At 30.9% G+C, this 20713-nt stretch overlaps 1 protein-coding gene across 2 annotated transcripts in view; it reads left to right on the top strand.

Moving 5' to 3' along the window:
- The window catches only part of LOC142323243 (acyl-CoA-binding domain-containing protein 4), a 104340-nt gene extending 92997 nt beyond the window's left edge, over positions 1-11343 (top strand). For both annotated transcript variants that reach the window (XM_075362625.1, XM_075362624.1), the window contains one exon: positions 4868-11343. In XM_075362625.1, the coding sequence (XP_075218740.1) occupies positions 4868-5014 (147 nt within the window). In that variant the 3' untranslated portion in view covers positions 5015-11343. The remainder of the gene's footprint in view (positions 1-4867) is intronic.
- The last annotated feature ends 9370 nt before the right edge of the window (positions 11344-20713 follow it).

The following is a 20713-nucleotide window of genomic DNA, read 5'->3' as shown; positions in this document are numbered from 1 at the left end:
AAATAAAATTTTAAAAAAATCCCTTTCAGCTCGCCAGAAGGCAGAGGTAGATTTCACAGGTGCTAAGGGATAAAAAAAATTCCTACCTTAAAGTTAAAAAAAACTTGAAAGTTACTCAATACAACAATGGTTGCATGTGAAAAATGTGTTCCATGTTTAGCATACAACAAGCATACATCTTCTTACAATTCCAGTAACATTTTGGTTATCCCTTGCTGTAAGGGTTGGTCATTCAAAAATTGTTTCAGACAAAAGTTTTAGGTAATGTTTAGAGGACTAACGATCACCTTAAATCAATTCAATACTATGCCTATTAAGGTAGGTATGGTTTTTTTGTCTTCGAATTCCACCCCCTGGACCAATGGTTGGTGATATCAAAAAACTTTACTTAGATAAGTTTTAGGCCCTTATCCAAAGAACAGTAGGAACTTTAAACGAATTCAGTATTTTTCTTAATAAGAAAGTTGTAGTGATATTTTATTTTTTTCGAAAAAGTCACCCCCATTTCCACCTCCATGTTCCAATTTTTCCCGTTAACGAACTCAACCGAGATTTTGGGTCAAGTTATTTTTTGAGAACAGTTTGAAAGTGAGTGTGTGTGATTGACACAAAATTATGGCAGTTATTGTGTCCACAAGAAAATGAAATATATATATATATATATATATATATATATACACGAGGTGCTACCCAAAAGTTCGGGGAATTTGAATTTCACGTGTGAACCATTGCTGGTACGACCTGCTGCCGCTAGATGTGGCTAACAGTACTCTTTGTGAATCAGTGTTCCAACAGCTGTGACGGTGAGAGGCTGCATTGTTGATTATCGTGCAGTTTTGTAACGTTATGTTTTACTGCTTCGGCAAAGTTCTAAATGGCAGATTTTAAAGAGCAAAGAACCTGCATCAAATTTTGCTTCATGCTTAAAAAAACTGGTGCAGAAACCCATCGCATGCTTGTGGAAGCATCTGGTGACAATGCTATGAGTAAAAGTAAAACTTTTTTGTGGTACAAACGATTCAAAGATGGACAAACGACAGTCGATGACGATGAGCATTCAGGAAGACCATCAAGAAGCGCAACACCGGAAACATCACGAAAGTGAGAGGCTATTGTTGCAGATCATAGACAAACAATCCATAATGTTTGAACAATCATACAAATGTCATATGGGTCTGTGCAACGCATCTTGTCAGACAATTTGAACATGAGACGCATTGCTGCAAAATTTGTACTGAGACTGTTGAACAGCGACCAGAATCAAAATCACGTAGCTGTCTGTAGTGAATTTAAAAATTCAGCAAGAGATGACCCTAACTTCATCTCCAACATCATAATCAGTGATGAGGCATGGGTGTACGGATATGACCCTGAAACTAAGCAGCAGTCGTCACAGTGGAAGTCGCCAAGTTCACTGTGGCCAAAAAAAAGCGTTTGAAGCAGAATGTGCTTCTAACACTTACACCTGCAGACTTCCAGGGATGCATGGAATCATGGGAAAAACGCTGGGATCACTGTATCAATGCCCAAGGGGATTACTTTGAAGGAGACAGTGGAAATTATAAGTTATGGTAAGCTATTTTATTTTTATGGTAAAATTCTCCGAACTTTTGGGTAGCACCTTGTGTGTGTATATATATATACACACAAGGTGCCACATTGCTGTTTATATATATATATATATATATAAAAACATTTGAGCTGACGGTAGTTTTGGGGTCTGGGGGTATGTGAAACGCAAAGATATGTTGAAATTTTCCAGAAGCTGAATCATGGTACCCATTACAATAGGAAGATTTCTTATGAAATCTACCTAATATAACCAAATTTTATTTTTGTTTTCATGAAATCAAAATTGAAATTTTCCATTTTAAGTTACAAAGATTAATTTATCTTACATGTTGGTTTAATGACATAAAAAATTCAGTTTTTTTTTGACATGCTGCTTCACGTGACCGAAAAATAACGGTAAATATAAATTAAAGAAGCAGACTGCTTTACAAAAAAAGACTTCATCATTTTTTGACAAATAGTAGTTTAATAATTATGAAAACTTGAATTTTGACATAGCAAAACTTCATGGCTGTGCGCTGTTCATTCAAGTCTGCCATGACAAAAAATGAGAAGCAGCTTTCACAAAAAAAATCACAGAGGGCAGACATAACTTCCCAGGTGAGGCTGCTTGGAAGACTGACACAGAAAAAGTCACTTGCTCTCCTAGCAGCAGAACTGTGTACTATAGAAACTCCACCCAGCGCAACATGATTCCAGTTTCTGATTATTTTTGGGTACCCCTTTGTACACAGAAATTACTTATGACTAAACAGTGAAATTACTTATGACTAAACGGTTCCTACAATATGATGTTTTCATGTCACCAAATACTTATTCAAAAATCAACATGCAGATGACAAGGTCGCTAATATCACCATTGAAAAATTTGCATCAGTTGGTGGCATAGTACCAAGAAGACGGGTACTCTCACTAAATCAGAGTTTATGTTTTACATAAGATAATTTAAATTAATAACCAATCAGATACTTTAACAGATATTTGAAATGGAAGACTCCAGATTTACCCTTGTCTTAACAAAACTGTATAATGCTTTCATAATCGAAGAAAAATAAAAAAGATACAAGAAGTGATTTATGGATTTTAAGTTAATTTTTAATGGAAAAAATGCTAGTTAAATTTAAAATACTCACCTGATTTTGTACCACTTTGAAAAGTTTTTTTTTTATTTAGACAGACAGTTGAAACTATATTTGTGAATTGCAAAGCATACTGTGAATAGTGCTTCATTTTCTATGAAACATGATAAAAATAAATTTATTTTGTATGTTTTAAAGCATCTTTTCTACCAAGTAATCATCTTTCAGCTTTTTAAAACATATCACAAGTCTGTTACCTCTTTTTACTGAATTCCCTTCAAAAAAAAGCTAGCATTCTTTACATTGTGGGTTTTTACCTAACAGATCAGTATAGTTTTTATAATAAAAGTAAAAGCTTGCCTTAACATTTACCACTCAATTGAAAAAATTTAATTTTGCACAATTTGCAAGATACCATAATTTTTATAGGTTATACCTATAACTTTTATAGGTTTTCTTCAATTAAATTTAAACTTACAACACTATTACAGAAAATAATAAACTTTAATTCAGTATAAAACTAAGGAGTTTTGATTTTCATGTTGGCAGTACTTTTGACATTACGATATAGTCGCATCACATGTGTCCTGTTTCGTAAACAATACTAAAGCTGCTTGTTTCATATCATATATGCCGCAGTGAAAAATGACTGCAATTAAATAGTACACAAATATCAAATTTTTAACTTTAGTAAAAAAATTACTGTCAGGGAAATTGATGCTACTTGGACAAGCCTGTGGAGAATCTGTAATGAAAAAAGCAGTGGTTACAATTGGCATAACTGAATGTGAGTTAGTATTGAAGATGATGTTCTTAGTGGGCGCCCATCAACCTTTACAAATGAAAAAAATATTAAGTGTGTTGAAAATGTTGTTTGACATAATAGAAGTGAAATTGTCAAGGAAGTAGCATCAAATTTCGGTACATCAGGTAGAAGTTGCCATAGTATTCTTCATGATATGAGCATGTATTTGTCAACATATTTTTCCAAATATGTTGTCCATAAATCAGAAAGAAACTCTCATGACTCTGGCAGAAGACCTCATCACTGTGGCTGATAAGATCAAAATTTTCTAAGCAACATCATAGCAGGAGATGAAACATGGTATTTTTTGTGCAATCTACAGACAAAACACCAGTTGTCAAAGTGGAAATCAGCTTCTCTGTGGTCACAGAAATTTTATTTGTTTAAGACCAAAGGAAAAGTTAAGAGGTTTTTTTTATTCAAAGGATATTCCCTACGAATTCATTCCTGATGGGGAAACACAAAACAAGGAAATGTTCACCAAAATCCTTGATTGCTTACAAGTGCATTTAAAAAATTAAATTGTTTTACATGACAATGTAGCAACACATCAATCCATGCTTGTCAAAGAGTACCTGGTCCTACACAATATAACAAGTCTGGAATTTCTATCATGCTCTACTGGCTTGTCATCGACTGACTTTTACTTGTTTTCCACTTGAAAAATGCTGCAAAAGTCAAAAGATATAACACTGATAACATGATAGCCAGTGCAGCAAAGTATCTAAGGGCAATATCTAAAAGTAAATTCCAGGAATGTTTCCAACTTTATTGACACTGACAAAAGTGTGTAGCTGCTACTTCCTTTAAAGTAGGAAATTTACTCTAAACTTTTTTCATGTTAGCAGTGTTTTGAAAAATAGACTAATTCCAGGAACTTTTTGAATCTACCTTGAAGAAGTCTTTTGCATATAATCCCTTTTAATCTAAAATAATATGTGATTTTGTTCAGCGATTGTCTTAAATATATGATTTATTTAGTAGATTTTTTTTTCAATAGTTTCTTTATAAAATGCTCAGTGATAGATATCAACACATGCTTATTTCTTATTTATTTTGCAACTTATTACAAATACTAATCATATTTTAATTAATTCCATTTCTTGATGTATCATTTGTATTTCGCAAAATATAAAAAAAATGTCTGAATAAATTCACAGTTATTGCCATGCACTCAAGAAGGGATTGAATTATGAGACTAAAATTGACCCTACCAATCTTGTAAATTTTTATATTTCGTATTTATCTAATTGGTCATATGAAAAGCAAAAGATGCAAAGGCTACACTTACATGAAATCACCTATAATAGGTGATTCATATAACATTTTAATTATTAATTTTTATTTTAACTAATATTAATTCTGCCATGTTTTGATGTGTTTTTTTTTTAATACATGTGATTAATTGTAGATGGCTGAAGATTTAAAAAGAAATAAAGCTCCAGATTGGTGGCCACTAGGGGAAATGCCTATTCCAGCTGCTGTTTTCTTTATTGTATGGCCTTTTATCGTACAAGGTATTTTACTATGGATTCAGAGACGTAAAATACATACATGAACTTTTTACAAATTTTAAATATATTTCTTGTTTATTTATTAAAAAGAAAAAAAAAAGGCTGAATGTTTAAGGCATGAACAATATGTGCTATTCTCGTTTTATAAGAATATAATCATTGTTATTCATTTAAATATATTTAAATTACTTTGTTAGATGAACTAAATGTTAAATTTTTTTCATGTTATTAAAGGTTATGTAATGTTTCTCATTCTTAATTACATGTAATAAATATTATTCTAATTCTTAAAATTAATTTTTAACCAATTCTTATTTGAACGTTAAATGACAATATAGATATTCATCAGTTTAAATTTTGTTTTACTTTACTCACATTCAGTTTTATTCTAATGTATTAAACAACTGATCCTAGAAGATTTTTAACAAATTCTATTAGAGCCCAGTATGACATCTGCTTAATTAGCATCAACAATATATTTATTGTAATAAGTACAGGGTGTAATATTAATATCTTTTTTATCATATGGGTTAAGAAACATTTTTCTCCACTGTAGAAATTCTGTATTTCTAAATTGTAAACCAAGAAACTTAATATGACAAAAGAATTCTGATGGTGTGGGGTCATATAAAAAACAAAATACAATTATTCAGGGTCCTATATGTATATATAAATATATTTTAATTTTGAAATAATAATAATAATTATTATTATTAAAACTAATTATTGATCAATGAAACTTTAAAATAATAATAAATGGAATATCAAGTTCAACAGTAAATGAAAAGAGCCAACCAGTTGGGAGGCACCTTTTGATTCTTAAGATCATTTCAATATTTGTACTAAACTTTGATTGTAATCTGATCTGATTTGAATATAAAATTGTTTAAAATCATATTTAAACAAAATGTGGTGGTGCCAAGTTAACAGTAAAAATCCTTAACTGTTTTGCTAATAAAATATAATTCACTGAAACTATTATTATTTAAAAAAGTAAAATTGCCACCATTATGAAGTTTGTCAAAGATATTTCAACCCAATTTTGAAATAATTTTTTATTTAAAAATCAAAAAAGGTTGCAATTTTTTCATAGGAAATTTATTGTTCACTTCAATGAGTAAGATCAGAAAACATATAGCCAGGTCATTTTTATGTTGTATGCATATATTTTCAAGTATTTCTTATTTAAAATTTCCTAACACTATCTTATTTTTACTTTTTTTTTGTTGTGAACGCTTTTGTAGAGTACTACCTTTTTGTATGAGAGTTTAGTACATTCATTATTAAAAATATGTTAAATTTTAATTTATTTCAAGAAAGAGATAAAGAAAAGCACAGTCTAACTTTCAGTTGTTTCAAAACGGTTACAAATGCTCTAAATTAATAAGTAAAAATATATTTATTAAAATGTTTTAATAAATTTATATTGAACTGTCATGATAAAAGTTGTAGTTTGCTATGAAAACACAATTAAAAAACATTAGACAGTGATAAGTGCAATTTATTAACTTTTCTGCTACTAGAATTTATAATTATCAATAGGAATAAATGAGCTCAACATACAATATTATGTGAACAGAGCCCATCTTTGGTAAGTTCTACTTGCTGAAATTAAACATTAATCTACCAAATTGCCCCTGATGATTTTCATCACAAGCCAATGATACTTAAAATTAATTAAACATGGAAATAAATAATGAAACAGTAACACAATTCATAAATGAATGAACAAATATACACAAACCCGATCCGATTAATTTTATTTGGTTTGACAAGTTTATCAGCAATGGGGTATTCAAATTAATTATACGTTTTATCAAAAATTGAATTTTGTCATTTTTAAACAGCTGTTAAATTTTAGATCTTAAAATAATTTTTCAACTTTGAGATATGGAAAACTAAAAAATCAAGAACTATTCCAGAAAAAAAAAGAATATGTAGGATTTCCTTTTATAATAATTATCTATCATTTTAGTGCGTGTAAATTAATGGAAATTTGTGTCTATTTAACTTATGGTAGTTTTCTAGGCAGAGAATTATCATAAAAGTAAAGAGGATGGCTATTGCAATCTAAAATAGCTTAAGATAGATTTTACCTATGATTATGATACATCAGCATATTCTGATGCGACCAAAAAATGGGATCCTCTTTTGAAATAAAAGAATAAAGGTCATGTAATGTGTTAAGTTGCACTATATGATAAGACTTTTATAAGTATAAAGTACATAAAATATTTCAAATGTCTTATTAATCTTTAAATAAATTTATTCTTTTTATAAATTTATATTTATATGAATACAGTATTTTTAGTTATATTGTAGCAGATTATTTGAAAACAGTTTGATGGTTGTGTGATTAGATCAATTATCACAGTTCTGGAAATTGTGATAATTGTGATTAAATATTATTATCCATTTGTATGTTTAACATTTGAACAATTATCACAGTTCTGGAAATTGTGATAATTGTGATTAGATATTATTACCCATTTGTATGTTTAACATTTAGTGCATTAAACATTCTGAGACTTCATGTAAGATGTGTTTTAAAGAAGTATATTATAGTATTGCATTGGTGGTACAAAAGAATATTTAAATGCACTTATCCTTAATTATGAGTCAGTGTACATGAATGTTAAAATATGTACTCTGTTCCAGACTATATTTTAGATAAGTACCAGAAATATCTAAAACTAAAAGAATATTTAATTTTGTTAAATAACATACAGCACATTCAGAACTAGGATGAAATGTGATTCAAATTTTCTGTTTTAATCAAGTTTTTAAGAGGTCAGATGATGTAATGTTAAATTAAAAAAGAGCTAAAAATTACTATTTTACAATATTACTCTAGTTAGGCAGATAAAGAAAACACCTGAGTTTGAACTTTTGTAACAAACCATTTTTAAAAAAGTAAATTATATGTCAAATTAAAGCCTGTACTTTTGTATTTTGTAAGAGTTCATTTAAACAGCAAGAAATTGTTGCTATTTTTAGATGTAGGCAAAAAATACAATTTGTACCTCCCTTTTTGGAGAGAATGGAAATTTCATGCTTGTAACTTCAATAAAACAATTATGTAAAATATGTGTTTAAGTATGAACTATTTATTTGATAAAATTTCAAGTTGTTTATTTTATTTGCAAATCAAGATAAAAATATGGTCCTTAACATCAATTTTAACTTAGCAGTAATGTTATTAATTTCTTTATCCCTTGTCTATGAGAATAATTTACTTATTTTTTTAGAAAAGAAATTAACATTAATAAACAGTTATTGTAAAAAGTAATTTAAAGTTACAAATATATTTTTAAAACTGCAATACTTACATAAAAAGTCTGTAAAAATGTTTAAAAGTATTTTGTAATTTTTCTTGCTGTTTTTTTTTTTTTACAGAATATATGGAAGCATGATCTGTATGTTGTCTGGTCAGAAATATCAGTTTTGAATGAAATATAAACATAGATTAGAATCAGATGATTTACATTATATAAAAATGTCATACACACACATTTATACAAGGTGTGATCAAAAAATACGGTGAATAATTTTTTATTAAAAAAAGTAATAAGGTTACATAGAATTCGATTTAATCTCCTTCAAAGTACTGTCCTTGGCTAGCAATGCACTTATCCCAACGTTAACTCCATGACTGGTTGCATTTCTGGAAGGCATCTCAGCTGCTCGGTCGTGACCTTCTCGATGTCAGCAATGGTGTCAAAACATTTTCCTTTAAGCACAGTTTTAATTTTTGGGAAGAGCCAAAAGTCACATGGTGCTTAATCCGATGAGTATGGCGGATGTGGACAGACAGGATCACTTTTTTCGGCCAAAAACTCGCGAATGGGAAGTGAGGTGTGACACGGTGCGTTGTTGTGGTGAAGAAGGAAGCCATTGGTCCATTTTTCTGGTCGCTTTCTTCATACGTTGTTTCGCAAACGTTGCAGTACACCCTTATAAAATTCAGAGTTTACAGTTGTTCCCCTTGGAACGAACTCTGATCGCACTATGCCCTTACTATCGAAAAAACAACGAGCATGACCTTGATGTTGGATTTTGACTGACGTACCTTTTTAGGGCGAGGAGATGAACTGGTTTTCCATTGGGAACTCTGCATTTTGGTCTCAAGGTCATAGCCATAGACCCAACTTTCATCTCCAGTTACAATTTTGGCCATGAAGTCCGGATCTGCATGAAGATGACCCTTCAACTCCGTACAAATTGACACACGATTTTCCTTCTGTTCATCACTCAAGAGTCTGGGAACAAATTTTGCACTCACTCATCTCATTTGCAATTCATTAGTTAAAATGCTTTGAACAGATTAGTACAAGATGTTGTCTTCCAATAGCTCTCGAATAGTCATTCACCTGTTTGAACGAACCATTGTTTCCACTTTTTGCACATTTTCAACTGTTTTTGAGGTTACTGACGTCCCACACACTGCTCGTCTTCAACAGACTCATTTCCGTTTTTAAATTGGTCATACCACTTGTACACAGTCTTCAAAGTTACCACATTATCGCCGTACACCGATTCTAACATTTCGTGAGCTTCTTTGGCACTCTTTTGCAACTTAAAACAAAACTGAATGTTAATGCGTTATTCAAAATCCATGTTGCGCAACAGAAACGATAAACACAACCTCACTCTAGCGGCTCTGGCAGCTGACTGGCAAGCTCAAACGTGTTACAACTTGTCCCTGCCTGTCTCAGTTGATCACACTATTGGACAAATTACAGCATATGGATGTAGCGTCGGCAGTTGCCACTATAAAAATTCATTCACCATATTTTTTGATCATACCTCGTATATATATATATATATATATATATATATACTTACTTATTTACTAATTGTAATTTATTTTTTATAAAATTGCTAAACCTGTATTGTTACATCAAACAGTATGAATACCAATTAAAAATGGTGTTATATAATATTATGGACTTTTTTTTTGTAATTTCAGTGGGACCATAATAAAGGTGACACAAAAAACAGGAACTTTTGAATAATGCAACAATAAAATCTATTGTCAGAAACCTAACCATTACAATAAAAAATATATGTTAAATTATAAAATATCTAATGTCAGTTTTTGAAAATTATGCCGAGTAGATGGTGTCCTCCACTACATATGTACTACTGATCTGCCATTGAGGTTCCCCATTACTCGCTGCAACATCTTACGTGGGATGTCACGAATTTTGTCTTGAATTGCTTGTTTCAATTCACCCAATGTTTCTACCGACTCTTATAGACCGCAGTCTTAAGATATCTCACACAACCAAAAACCACAAACTTACAAATCCAGTGACCTAGGAGGACAACAGGGAATGTTACTAAATCTTGAGTTGACACATCTACCAAATAATCCTCACACAGCAGCCTTCAGCAGCTATTTTCAGTATGCGATATTGCACCATCCTGTTGAGACCAGTCTTCATGCCAGTGTGGGAAATTGTTCAATGCGTTGCAACAACTGCAACAAAATTAAAAATTTTCAAATTTCAGATTGTATGTACCAATCTGAAGCAGTCATCGTGATCGTCCCCTCATTTTTGAAAAACCAGTGACCCCATGTAACAAAACCGCACACCATACCGTTACCTTGCTGCTGTGTAAAGGGTGTTCTATGAACTTCACTGAGATTGCTGTCTAGCCAGAAATTATAGTTCTGCTTGTATATGTAACTGTAAGATGAAAATGTAACTTCTCTAACAACCACACTTTGTCCAGAAATTCATTGTCCTCATTGTTTGCCATAATTTTTTGACAGAAATCAAAGCAGAACTGGTAATCATACTCCTACAGTTCTTGCATGATCTGTAACTTGTAAGGATGAAATTTAAGTAGAAACGAAGAATTTTGCGAACACTTTTGAGACAACCTGACTGCAACTGATTGTTTACGAATTAAAACATGTGGACTCTGTACGACTGAAACACGTACAGCCTCTATATTGTGTAGAGTACGAGCACTTCTTGGTCGTCCTATGGGTTTCTTTTTCAGAGCCAATCCAGTCTTGCCAAAGTTTTAATCCACGTTTTTGTTATATTTGATGGAACACACCCTAACTTGTAATGCTGTTGGAACTCCCTCTGTGTACATTCCAAACTATCATTGGTTTTGTGAAACATTTTGATGTCCAAAGCACTCTGTTGACCATTCCCCTGCTTCGTGATAACTCAGTTGCACGGTTACCTCTGCATAGGGCAGTGATGCCAACTATGCATGGCTGCCACTACACATTTCAAAAGTTCCTGTTTTTTGTGTCACCTTGTATTACTTGCATAGAATGTTAAGTTAAAAGGGTTATGAATCTGTATGTGTACATACAATAAAATTTGTTTTTTGTTGCAATGTTATTTTATTTTAATGTTTTATTTATTTAACATAACATAACCTACTTAATTAAGTGACTTGACGTACTCTTATTTAAAATTATTTCCTTAGGTAGCATACCTTACTATTGCAAATAATGAAATTCTAAATTTTACTTTATTTTTAATTTGTATTATAGAAACATGTTAATTAGGAATGATTTTTTCTTTCTTCATCATTGTAACACGAAAGTTATTTGAGATGTATATACTAATCAAAAGGTCTCGGATTAACATCTTATTTGGAAGATTAAAATAAATTCATTTTATTTTCAACCCCCTCCTGATAATGCATCAGTTATTATTTGGTAATGAAAAATTTTGAGAGGAGAGAGTGATTGAGAGCAGTTGATCCTCTCAACTATCACTTTAATCAACTATCCTTTCAACTGTCACTTTAATATAGCTCACTAATAATGCTCATTGTTTTTTTTTTTTTGTAATTATCAATAATAATATTGGTGAGATCAAACCAGCTTTTAGATGTAATTTATATACGACAGTTTTGCTAAAAGTCAGTTTTCTTGATTACTAATATGGAGATAGTTAATAAAAAAAATAGAAAAACATTTTTATACATATTTGATGTATATCAAACAAGTATTCAAAGACTCATCTGAAAGCCCTGATATGTTTATGGCATATCAACCAGCTTTTATTCCAGATTTGAATATATGATTGTAGAAGTATAAAATAATACAATAAAAGTAATATATTTTATACAAATAATATATTCTGATGAAAAATTAGATGAATTCATAATACATCAAATCATTTTAATAAACATCAAACAAAATCCTGAATAGAATAACAAAGATTGCCACGTAACTAGGTTTTAATTTTTAACTTCAACCCTTTTAGAGGTAGTGTTCTAGTAACTTGCAGAAGTATGTTAAAAAGTGTGTACACCTTCTATTAGATGAAATTTAATAGAATCTAGATGTACAGAACACAATGTTGAGGAATTGGCTGCTGTGGCGATTGACAAAATACAGGGTTGGATGGAGGATAGAGGCTTGTGTCTGGTGCCTAACAAGACATTTGCAATCACTTTCACTGGAAGAAGGCAAATCAGGGATATCAGAGTCCACATAGGTGATAACAATATCCCCACATCCGTGTGTAAAATACCTGGGTGTGTGGTTACAGACCAATAGAAGGTTTAATGTACATTTAAACAAAGTCAGTGATTGAGCAGAAATCATGATGAATAAACAAGGTAGGTTAATGAATAATCATAGAGGGCCGCATTCATCAAGAAGAAGACTTATACTATCGGTTGCAACATCCATCATATATTATGCAGTGCCAGCATGGGCCGAGGCCTTTGAAATAAAGACGAACAAGGCCAGGGTCTCGGCATTACAATGAAGAGCCGCTATCAGTATAGTATCATCTTACAAAACAGTTTCAAGAAACGCCATAGAAGTTATATCAGGCGTGCCTCCTGTTAAACTCTGCCACAAATGCTGCAGAGGATTTATAATTGAATGCCCAAGAACAAGGCTAGAAGACTTATTTGCTGATTGGCAGACCTTGTGGGAGGCCTCAAGAACAGGCAATTGGACAAGGAGAACTATACCGGATGTTGGCATATGGTTACAGAGAGGGTGCAGTGAGGGGACTTCTATCTCTCCCTGCTGTTGACAAGGCATGGAGAGTTAAGGCCTACACTGGTTCGGCAAGCGTGAAACCCCAACATGCAGATTTTGCGAGGAGTTTGATTTGGTTGAACATATAATTTACTCATGTAATAGATGGGATGAAGTCAGACAAAATCTGGATCTGCTTAGGCCAACTCCACAAGAGACGGTAAGGTTCATGATGACAGAAAGGCGTAATTGAGAATTAGTGGTAAACATGATAACTAAAATTATCGGTACTAAAGAAAAGGAGACCAGGGAATGGGACGGCGAGTAGGAACTGTTAGGTAGGGATTTCCGAGGGCAGTCCTGCTCAGGAGATTGTGGCTTGCCAAGGTGGGACACCTTGGATGAATGACCAGGGACCCGTCATGCTCAAGGAAAACAAAAAATCAAGTCCCAATCAGAGACCAACCTCACGGTAGGGTGACGCTTAGAGGCATGGCAGTATAAAGGACCATAGAATATAACCAACAAACACCAGTATAACTATGGCAGTGCATCTACCTCCAACCAATCCATTGTCTAGGCTGGAACTCTAGCCACCCAGGATCCTACCACAATCAAATAACTCGATTAAACTCCTTCTGCAGACCTACACACCGCAAGGGTGTAAAGAAAACCAGCCACTATAGGCCACTCATCGCGGATCATCCAGTTAATACAGAGATCCAGAAAGGAATGTATTCTCTCAAGTTCCCTAACAGCTTGTGAACATTCGTCCTCGTATTGGGGGACAGACATAAAGGATGTGGTCCACTGTATCATCAGTCCCACAATCCAGGCATTGATTTAAATCCACCAAACAAAACCTAGCCAAACTCGCACAAAAGGCACCATGCCCAGAGTGTGATATATTGATTGATATATGATTGTGTGATATATTGATTGGGGAAAACCCATCTAATCGCACCTACGTTAGACACTATAGGAAATATACCATGCGTGTATCGACCTGTGGGGGGCTCGTCCCACAGTACCTGCCAAGATGTAAGGTGGCCCGGTCCTCAATCTCCTGCTTTCATTCTGACGTCAATAGGTTATTTACCTTAGAAATGTAGCGTTCCTTATGCTCATTAGCCAAGATATCTATTGACCCCGGCTATAACACAGACTCCCTCCTTCGAGACTGTTCTATAACCACCTATAACAGCCAGCAAGAGGTTGCTGGGCCCGTAGCAAAATGTCCGTATAACACCTAAAAGACAAGCAGTGAGCCCAGACAGGTGCAGCATATATAAATGCTAGAAAGCAGGATCAACCCCAGCGGTAAGGGGCAGGGAGACAGATGTTTAAGTTGGTAGGGTACAGGCACACATAGGCTCTTAACAACATCTAGCTGAACCCGTTGCGAGTCTGACATTCCCCCACTTGTGGAGGGTATGTAAATGTTATTTCTCAGAGTCATTGAGAACAAACAAAAAATAAGAATCTAGATGTAAATGCAGATCAATGTACCCCTTGCTTTTTAAACGTAAGAAAATTACACTTTGTATTTTTTTTACATTTTTATTAAAAAATAGAAATTTTAGTCATTTAAAAATGTTTTATTGGTTTTTTTCTTGTATTATGTGAAAGTTGTTTTTGTATATTAGATAGATTTTTTCAGATACTGTATCATACATTTTATTTTAATATAACTATTAAAATATTTTATAATTCGTCTGAAAATATAATAACTGAGGAATTCTTTAAGTCAGGACATGTAATGTTAGAAGCTTAAGTAGCAGTTTTAGACTAGATGATTTAAAACTGGAAATGAATAAATTAAAAATAGATATAGTAGAGATTAATTAATTTAAAAAATGAAAATCTAGGAGTAGGAAGAATAATGAATAAGAAAGTAGGATAGAGTTGTTACTACAAGCAGCAGTGAGAGGATTATTTTAATTGGATTAGATTCAAAGCCTGAATCTACAACAATAGTTAAGATTTACACACCGTTCTCTTTAATAGGTTATGAGGAGATAGAAAGGGTATACTAAGATAAGATATTATACTTATCAATAATGTTTTAATTAGATATGTAAAAGGAGCTGGCAGGTCTCCATCACTAATATTTAAAGGTAAAAAAATTTGAGATTGGATGGCCAGTGAAGAGGACTAGTTGTCCATAAACTTAATGATGCCATTAAAAGTGGTTACATAATCTCAAAAATTTTAAGAAATTATTTTCAAAAACTTTAATATGCTCCATTCCTTCCCAGCATGTAAAACTTTTTATTCATAATGGGTAATATTCATATTAGTTAGATGAAATCAAGGTCACATTAAAAATAATATTACAACTATTAAATTCATATACAAGACAACTTCTTCAGCCTCTTATTATGGTGATATTTCATTCTTTGAATGTAAACTGTGACTAAAATTTTTTTTCCTAGCAAAGATAACACCTTAGTATAAAAATCCTTAAAAACCTTTTTTACAGCTGTTATGAGAAACATAGTTAAACACAGATCCAGAAATTATAAGAATTGGGTTCAAAGAAGCTGTTTTTAACCCTTCAGTGTTAATATAGTTCTCATTAAAAATATATCCTGCATCTTTAGACAACTGGAATGTAGAAACTCGTGCATTAAATTGCTAATAGCCCAGAAATATAAATGAAAAGAATCCGAGCCAATTTCTTTGAAAGTTTATTGATATACTATAGTCTTCCTCAAAAAAGAAAAAACCAGTCTAAAGAAAAGGGTAACAGCTGAAGTAAGTAGTGCATGTAAAAACCAAAGATCATCAAGTCATCAACCAAGAAAACCCTATCAAAAGAAATGGATAATCGAGCAGAGAAAAAATTATTGAAACAAATTTAGAATGAATGTGAGTAATGAGTATGATATGAAGAGCACTGTGGGTAATATAAATCAATTAATTTAATTTGTGTGTGATTGTGAAGGTGAAAAGGATGTCACTAAAAAGACCATTAAGAAAAGACAAATACCACACTGAAATGTGAATTCTTATCTGACTTACAGAGAAAAAATCTTAACTATTTTATAGGTGTAGACTCTATTAACTGTTTGAAATCTGAAACTAAATTCAGAAGAAAAGAAACAAAAAACAAGTAATTTTTTTTTATAAGATTAAAGATAAAAACTATATGCAACATTTCCTGACTCAGGTTTTAGAAAATGAGGAGAAATCAGATATGGTGTTTGTTTGGCTTATAGTGTTTGTTAAAGAAATATGCAATCTTTTATATTTATCAAGATTTGTTATAATTTTATTCTGAAGTTTGTGAAAAAGGTTATTTTAATTTTATTCCTTTTTTAAAGTAAAGATTTTCATTCAAATAAATATTAACAAAGTTTTATCTTGTTTTTCAATATGATTTTACAAATTTTATTATGTAGGCTATTCATATGATCACTTAGTTCATACATTTTTATTTTTTTATCTGTAATTCATTTCTTTAAACCCAGTTTAATATTAAAAATTAATTTTTCACTTAATGTAATTGAGTGCTACAAGCATATCATTTGTTGATGTCAAAATAAGCTGAACATGACATTCTATTCATCTAAGTTCCTAAGAATTGAATGTTTGTTGTTTATTTACAACTTCTTAAGGATTCAATAACCTAAAATAATGAATAAATAAAATAAAGAATTAATAAATGATCAGTTATTTTCTTTCTTGTCTACTCAGTGTTTGTGATAGACAAATTGTTTTATTTTATGAAATTAAAAAATCGGTCTTCATTAGATATTTGATTTTCAAACGTGTAGTCATGACATTTAAGGTTACATTGTTTAATACTAAATCTAAAAATTACGTTGCAGTTTACACAAGGCCCATTTTTCTAAAAATGGGCATTATATTAAAATATTCTATTTCTAACTTAGCTTCATTTACAGCAAATATAACCTACTTATTTTCCCTAGCTATTCCCTTTAAATTTGTCCTGCATACTTTACAAATTACTGCAAAGAATTATTTTCTTTAATCTTAGATTTCAACAGCGTTGCGGATTGGATACATGCCATTTCTAATTTTATCTAAACCTGGTTCCAAATCCATCTGGGAACACAAAGATGGGGTTACCATTCCTGAAAAATAAAATCAGTCATTTAATCAGATAACCAAAGCTGTATTAGTTAATTTAGTCAAAATTATTTGTGTTTTTTTTCTTTTAAATTGCATATGCGATTATGAAAATGCAGTAATCTCACTGATAAATGTTGTGATGTATGATTATTCTATGCAACTAAAACTATTATACAAAACTTAACAATCGTGTTCATCATGAAACTTTTAATCAAAGAGCAATATTGAATTTTCAATCTTGCAGATTGCAGTTTTGAACTGCAATCTCTTGTTTAGCCAATTATGCTAAAAATGTATAAAAAATAAACAGACTTATTATTTTTACAGTTTTTATGTTATATTACCACACCATATTAAAATCCTGATTAATATTAAATAGATTTCATTGACAAAATACCAAAGATCCCTTAAATATAATTTTAAAACAAAAAAGCTCAAAATACAATAAAATAATTATTTTAGGCTTACTTCTTATCTTGATAAAACTTTTTTTCATTTTCATACATTTTATATTTGACTTATTAAATCCTGCCATAAATATGATGCGGAACCTACATCATATTACATAGTAATTCAAATTATTTAGTAGAAGTATGCTTGCAATACAAGTGTGTGCCTTATTTTCACAATTACAAAAATACAGGCCTAGAAGTAATTTGTATATTTCTGTATTATAACATGTAAAAATATATATAGTAATAGACTGATTAAATTAAATACACTTATCTTTATATTTGGAGATGAAAGTATATTAATTATATGATAATATATGTATTCAAAAGATTTATTCCTATAGCACATTAAGATGACAAGTGGTTACACTATTATATTGCTGTAAAAGCATGCAAATATTACAAAGTGGAACAAGGCATATCACTACTGATATCTAACATCAATATAAGAACATAGGTGCCACATTTGAAATGTAAAGAACTATCTAGTACTCTAGTACATAAAATCCCATTTTCCCTTATGTTGTTATTTATCAATGGCTAATAATGTTGAGAAAAAATAATTAAAAAAAAAAAAAACTAATGTAAACTTGTACAGAGGGACAGATTGCATCACACTAACTATAAGTTCTTTTTTTTCCAACTAGTATTTAGGCAATTTTTGGTCCAGTTACAAGTTGTTCAAAAAAAACAAAGTATTCTTTTACCAGCCTAATTTCATCCTGTTGTATAGATTATTTAATCCTAATAAATCATTTAAAACGTGTCAACCTTCAAGTTAATTATAGTTTATAATAGATTGTTTTTCTTTCTAACATTAACACAAGCACAAGAGATGAAGTAAGTGGTAAAACTTTCCAAATCTGTATGCATATTCAAATCTAGCATCTTTTGCACAAAACCAACAGCATTGTGTTTACCAATATTAACACTGCTGGAGTCATTGCCTCCAAATAAAAATAAAATCAATAAAAACTTCTCATCTGTAGTGAAATCAAAATATTTTTTTACAAAACATTTATATTGAGATCAGTAGCATATTCCTTAGTTGCAACTGAAACTCCTGTGTAATTCTTGTGTGAAGGCAAAACTACTTATTAGCAGCTGTGTTTTCCATTTTTGTGCTGTATAAAAAACAATACAGTACATTCTCAGTAAATTTCAATCTACAAGAGTCAATTTTTCATCACACCCGTACTGCAATATGTTAGAATTATTAAATAGACAACATTAAAAATGAAACCGCATTCCACTAGGTCGATTTAAATTACAGTTGAAGTTTTTTTTTTTGTTTTTTAGTAAAAAGAAAAAAATGTTTGCACTAAAATTTAACTAACATATTAGAACAATAAATTCATAAGAACATAAAGTTACTTGTTTCTCCAAAGGTCTGAATTCTATGAAGATGAAGGAAGCAGTTGTAAATTTTAATGTAATAAGAATCAATATTTGTTAAAAATAGTAACAACTAAATTTTAAAAATAAAACATTGAAAAATTTCATATTACAATTTCATTCAATTAAAAAAACATACAGGACTACTCTTTAATGCTAAAAAATAGTTTGTTTAAATAAACAAGCAATAAATTTTATTAATGATTATTTTTCAAAAAGTGGAAGATTGTTCAGATTATTTTGGACTAACTATGCAGCTCCAACTGTCATCTACTGTGACGTAATGTTTGTTTTGGTACACCGAACAATTCATTTTATATATATATATATCTGCCCTCTGTCCTTTAAATCGGTTGAAATGAATTAAGTATATTACATATTTAATATACTTGTTATGTTATAAAAGTTTATAGTAATACATAATCAAGTGTTGAAACAAATAAATTTAAATGTAATAAATAATAAAATTATAACTTAGAGTAATTAATAGTCTAGAGTTTACCGTTCTCCACCGAAAAATATTAAAATGAATTAACGTAGTACCTAACTGTTAAAACAGTATTATTTAATAATTATTCTTCTGAACCGTGCCATTAATATAAAAGATATTATAACTCGCCTAAAAATTGTATTGTAAAAGTGTAATATCGAAAAAAATCACCGTTTAATGTGAACTATCCTCCTGCCACGAAGCTTCAGTTAAATTGCTTGATTTATAATAAAAAATGAATATTGTTTCAACTATGGACTGTTATTAATGTCCTCAATTACTTAAATACAATCGCAAAAGTATTTTCTTCACTAAAATTGTTATTAAAGAAGACAAACCGATCGTAAAATTATAGAACGAACGATAGCTACAGCAGTCGTGTAGGTTAGTTCCAAAGAATTAAAAGAGAGGCCTCTCTCTTCATATAAATTGTCAGCTCCGTATTAATCACTGGCTCCCTATTGGTTTATGGACTGCATAATTAGTTCACTGGTTTGTGGACGATTTAATTTCTGGCTCCATATAAATCGCTGGCTCCGCTGGAAGTTTGCGGACCGCATAATTAGTTATCGATTTGCAAATGGTATGAATCTCTGGCTCCAGATTAATAGCTGGCTCCTCTCGATTGCGACTGTATAAATAGGAGTGCTCAATGCTTCTGCGAGTTAGCGATCAAAATTATTTGAGTAACTATTTAACACATGAGTACGCATCAACGCATCTCATGAGTACGGTGCATATATATTTATTTTCACACATTTATTTTTAATGAAAATTTTTAAAATAATTTTAATTTAATTTATCAAAACATTGGATTTTTCTTTCTCTTCCGATGCCACTGATTCTTCAGTTCATATTATATTTCATTATGTAAGTTAATAACGTATAAACATTAATATTATCATAAACAATTACAGTTTCTTATATAGTTAGAAAAAGTATAGCATCAGCCTTTTATAATTTATTTAAAGAATGAGAAAACAGATTTTTTTCACTATAAGTTTAATATTTGTTTTATACTGTAATCAAGGCATTATAGTTGAATTTGACAGCTTTTGTTCACCTTTGGCTTTCTTCACTTAGGTTGTATAATATTTTTCCAATTTGTTATATAGAAAAATCAGTCAATACTTTAAAAAATCCTGTTTTCTTTTCCTACATTGTAAATAATAAAAACATTCAACTTTTAAATAACGTAAGCATTAAAACTGTTAAAATGTAAACAGATACATAAAAAAAGCAAAAATTGCATTTAGTTTTTTTTAACCTGCTGTAGCTTTTTTCAGATGTGTGTAAAAAATCTACAAACTGCAAAACATTTTTTTATTAAGAA

Source organism: Lycorma delicatula, chromosome 4 (assembly GCF_047948215.1).
Source record: "Lycorma delicatula isolate Av1 chromosome 4, ASM4794821v1, whole genome shotgun sequence".
NCBI classification, from domain to species: domain Eukaryota; kingdom Metazoa; phylum Arthropoda; class Insecta; order Hemiptera; family Fulgoridae; genus Lycorma; species Lycorma delicatula.
This window is presented reverse-complemented; position numbering and strand designations above follow the sequence as displayed.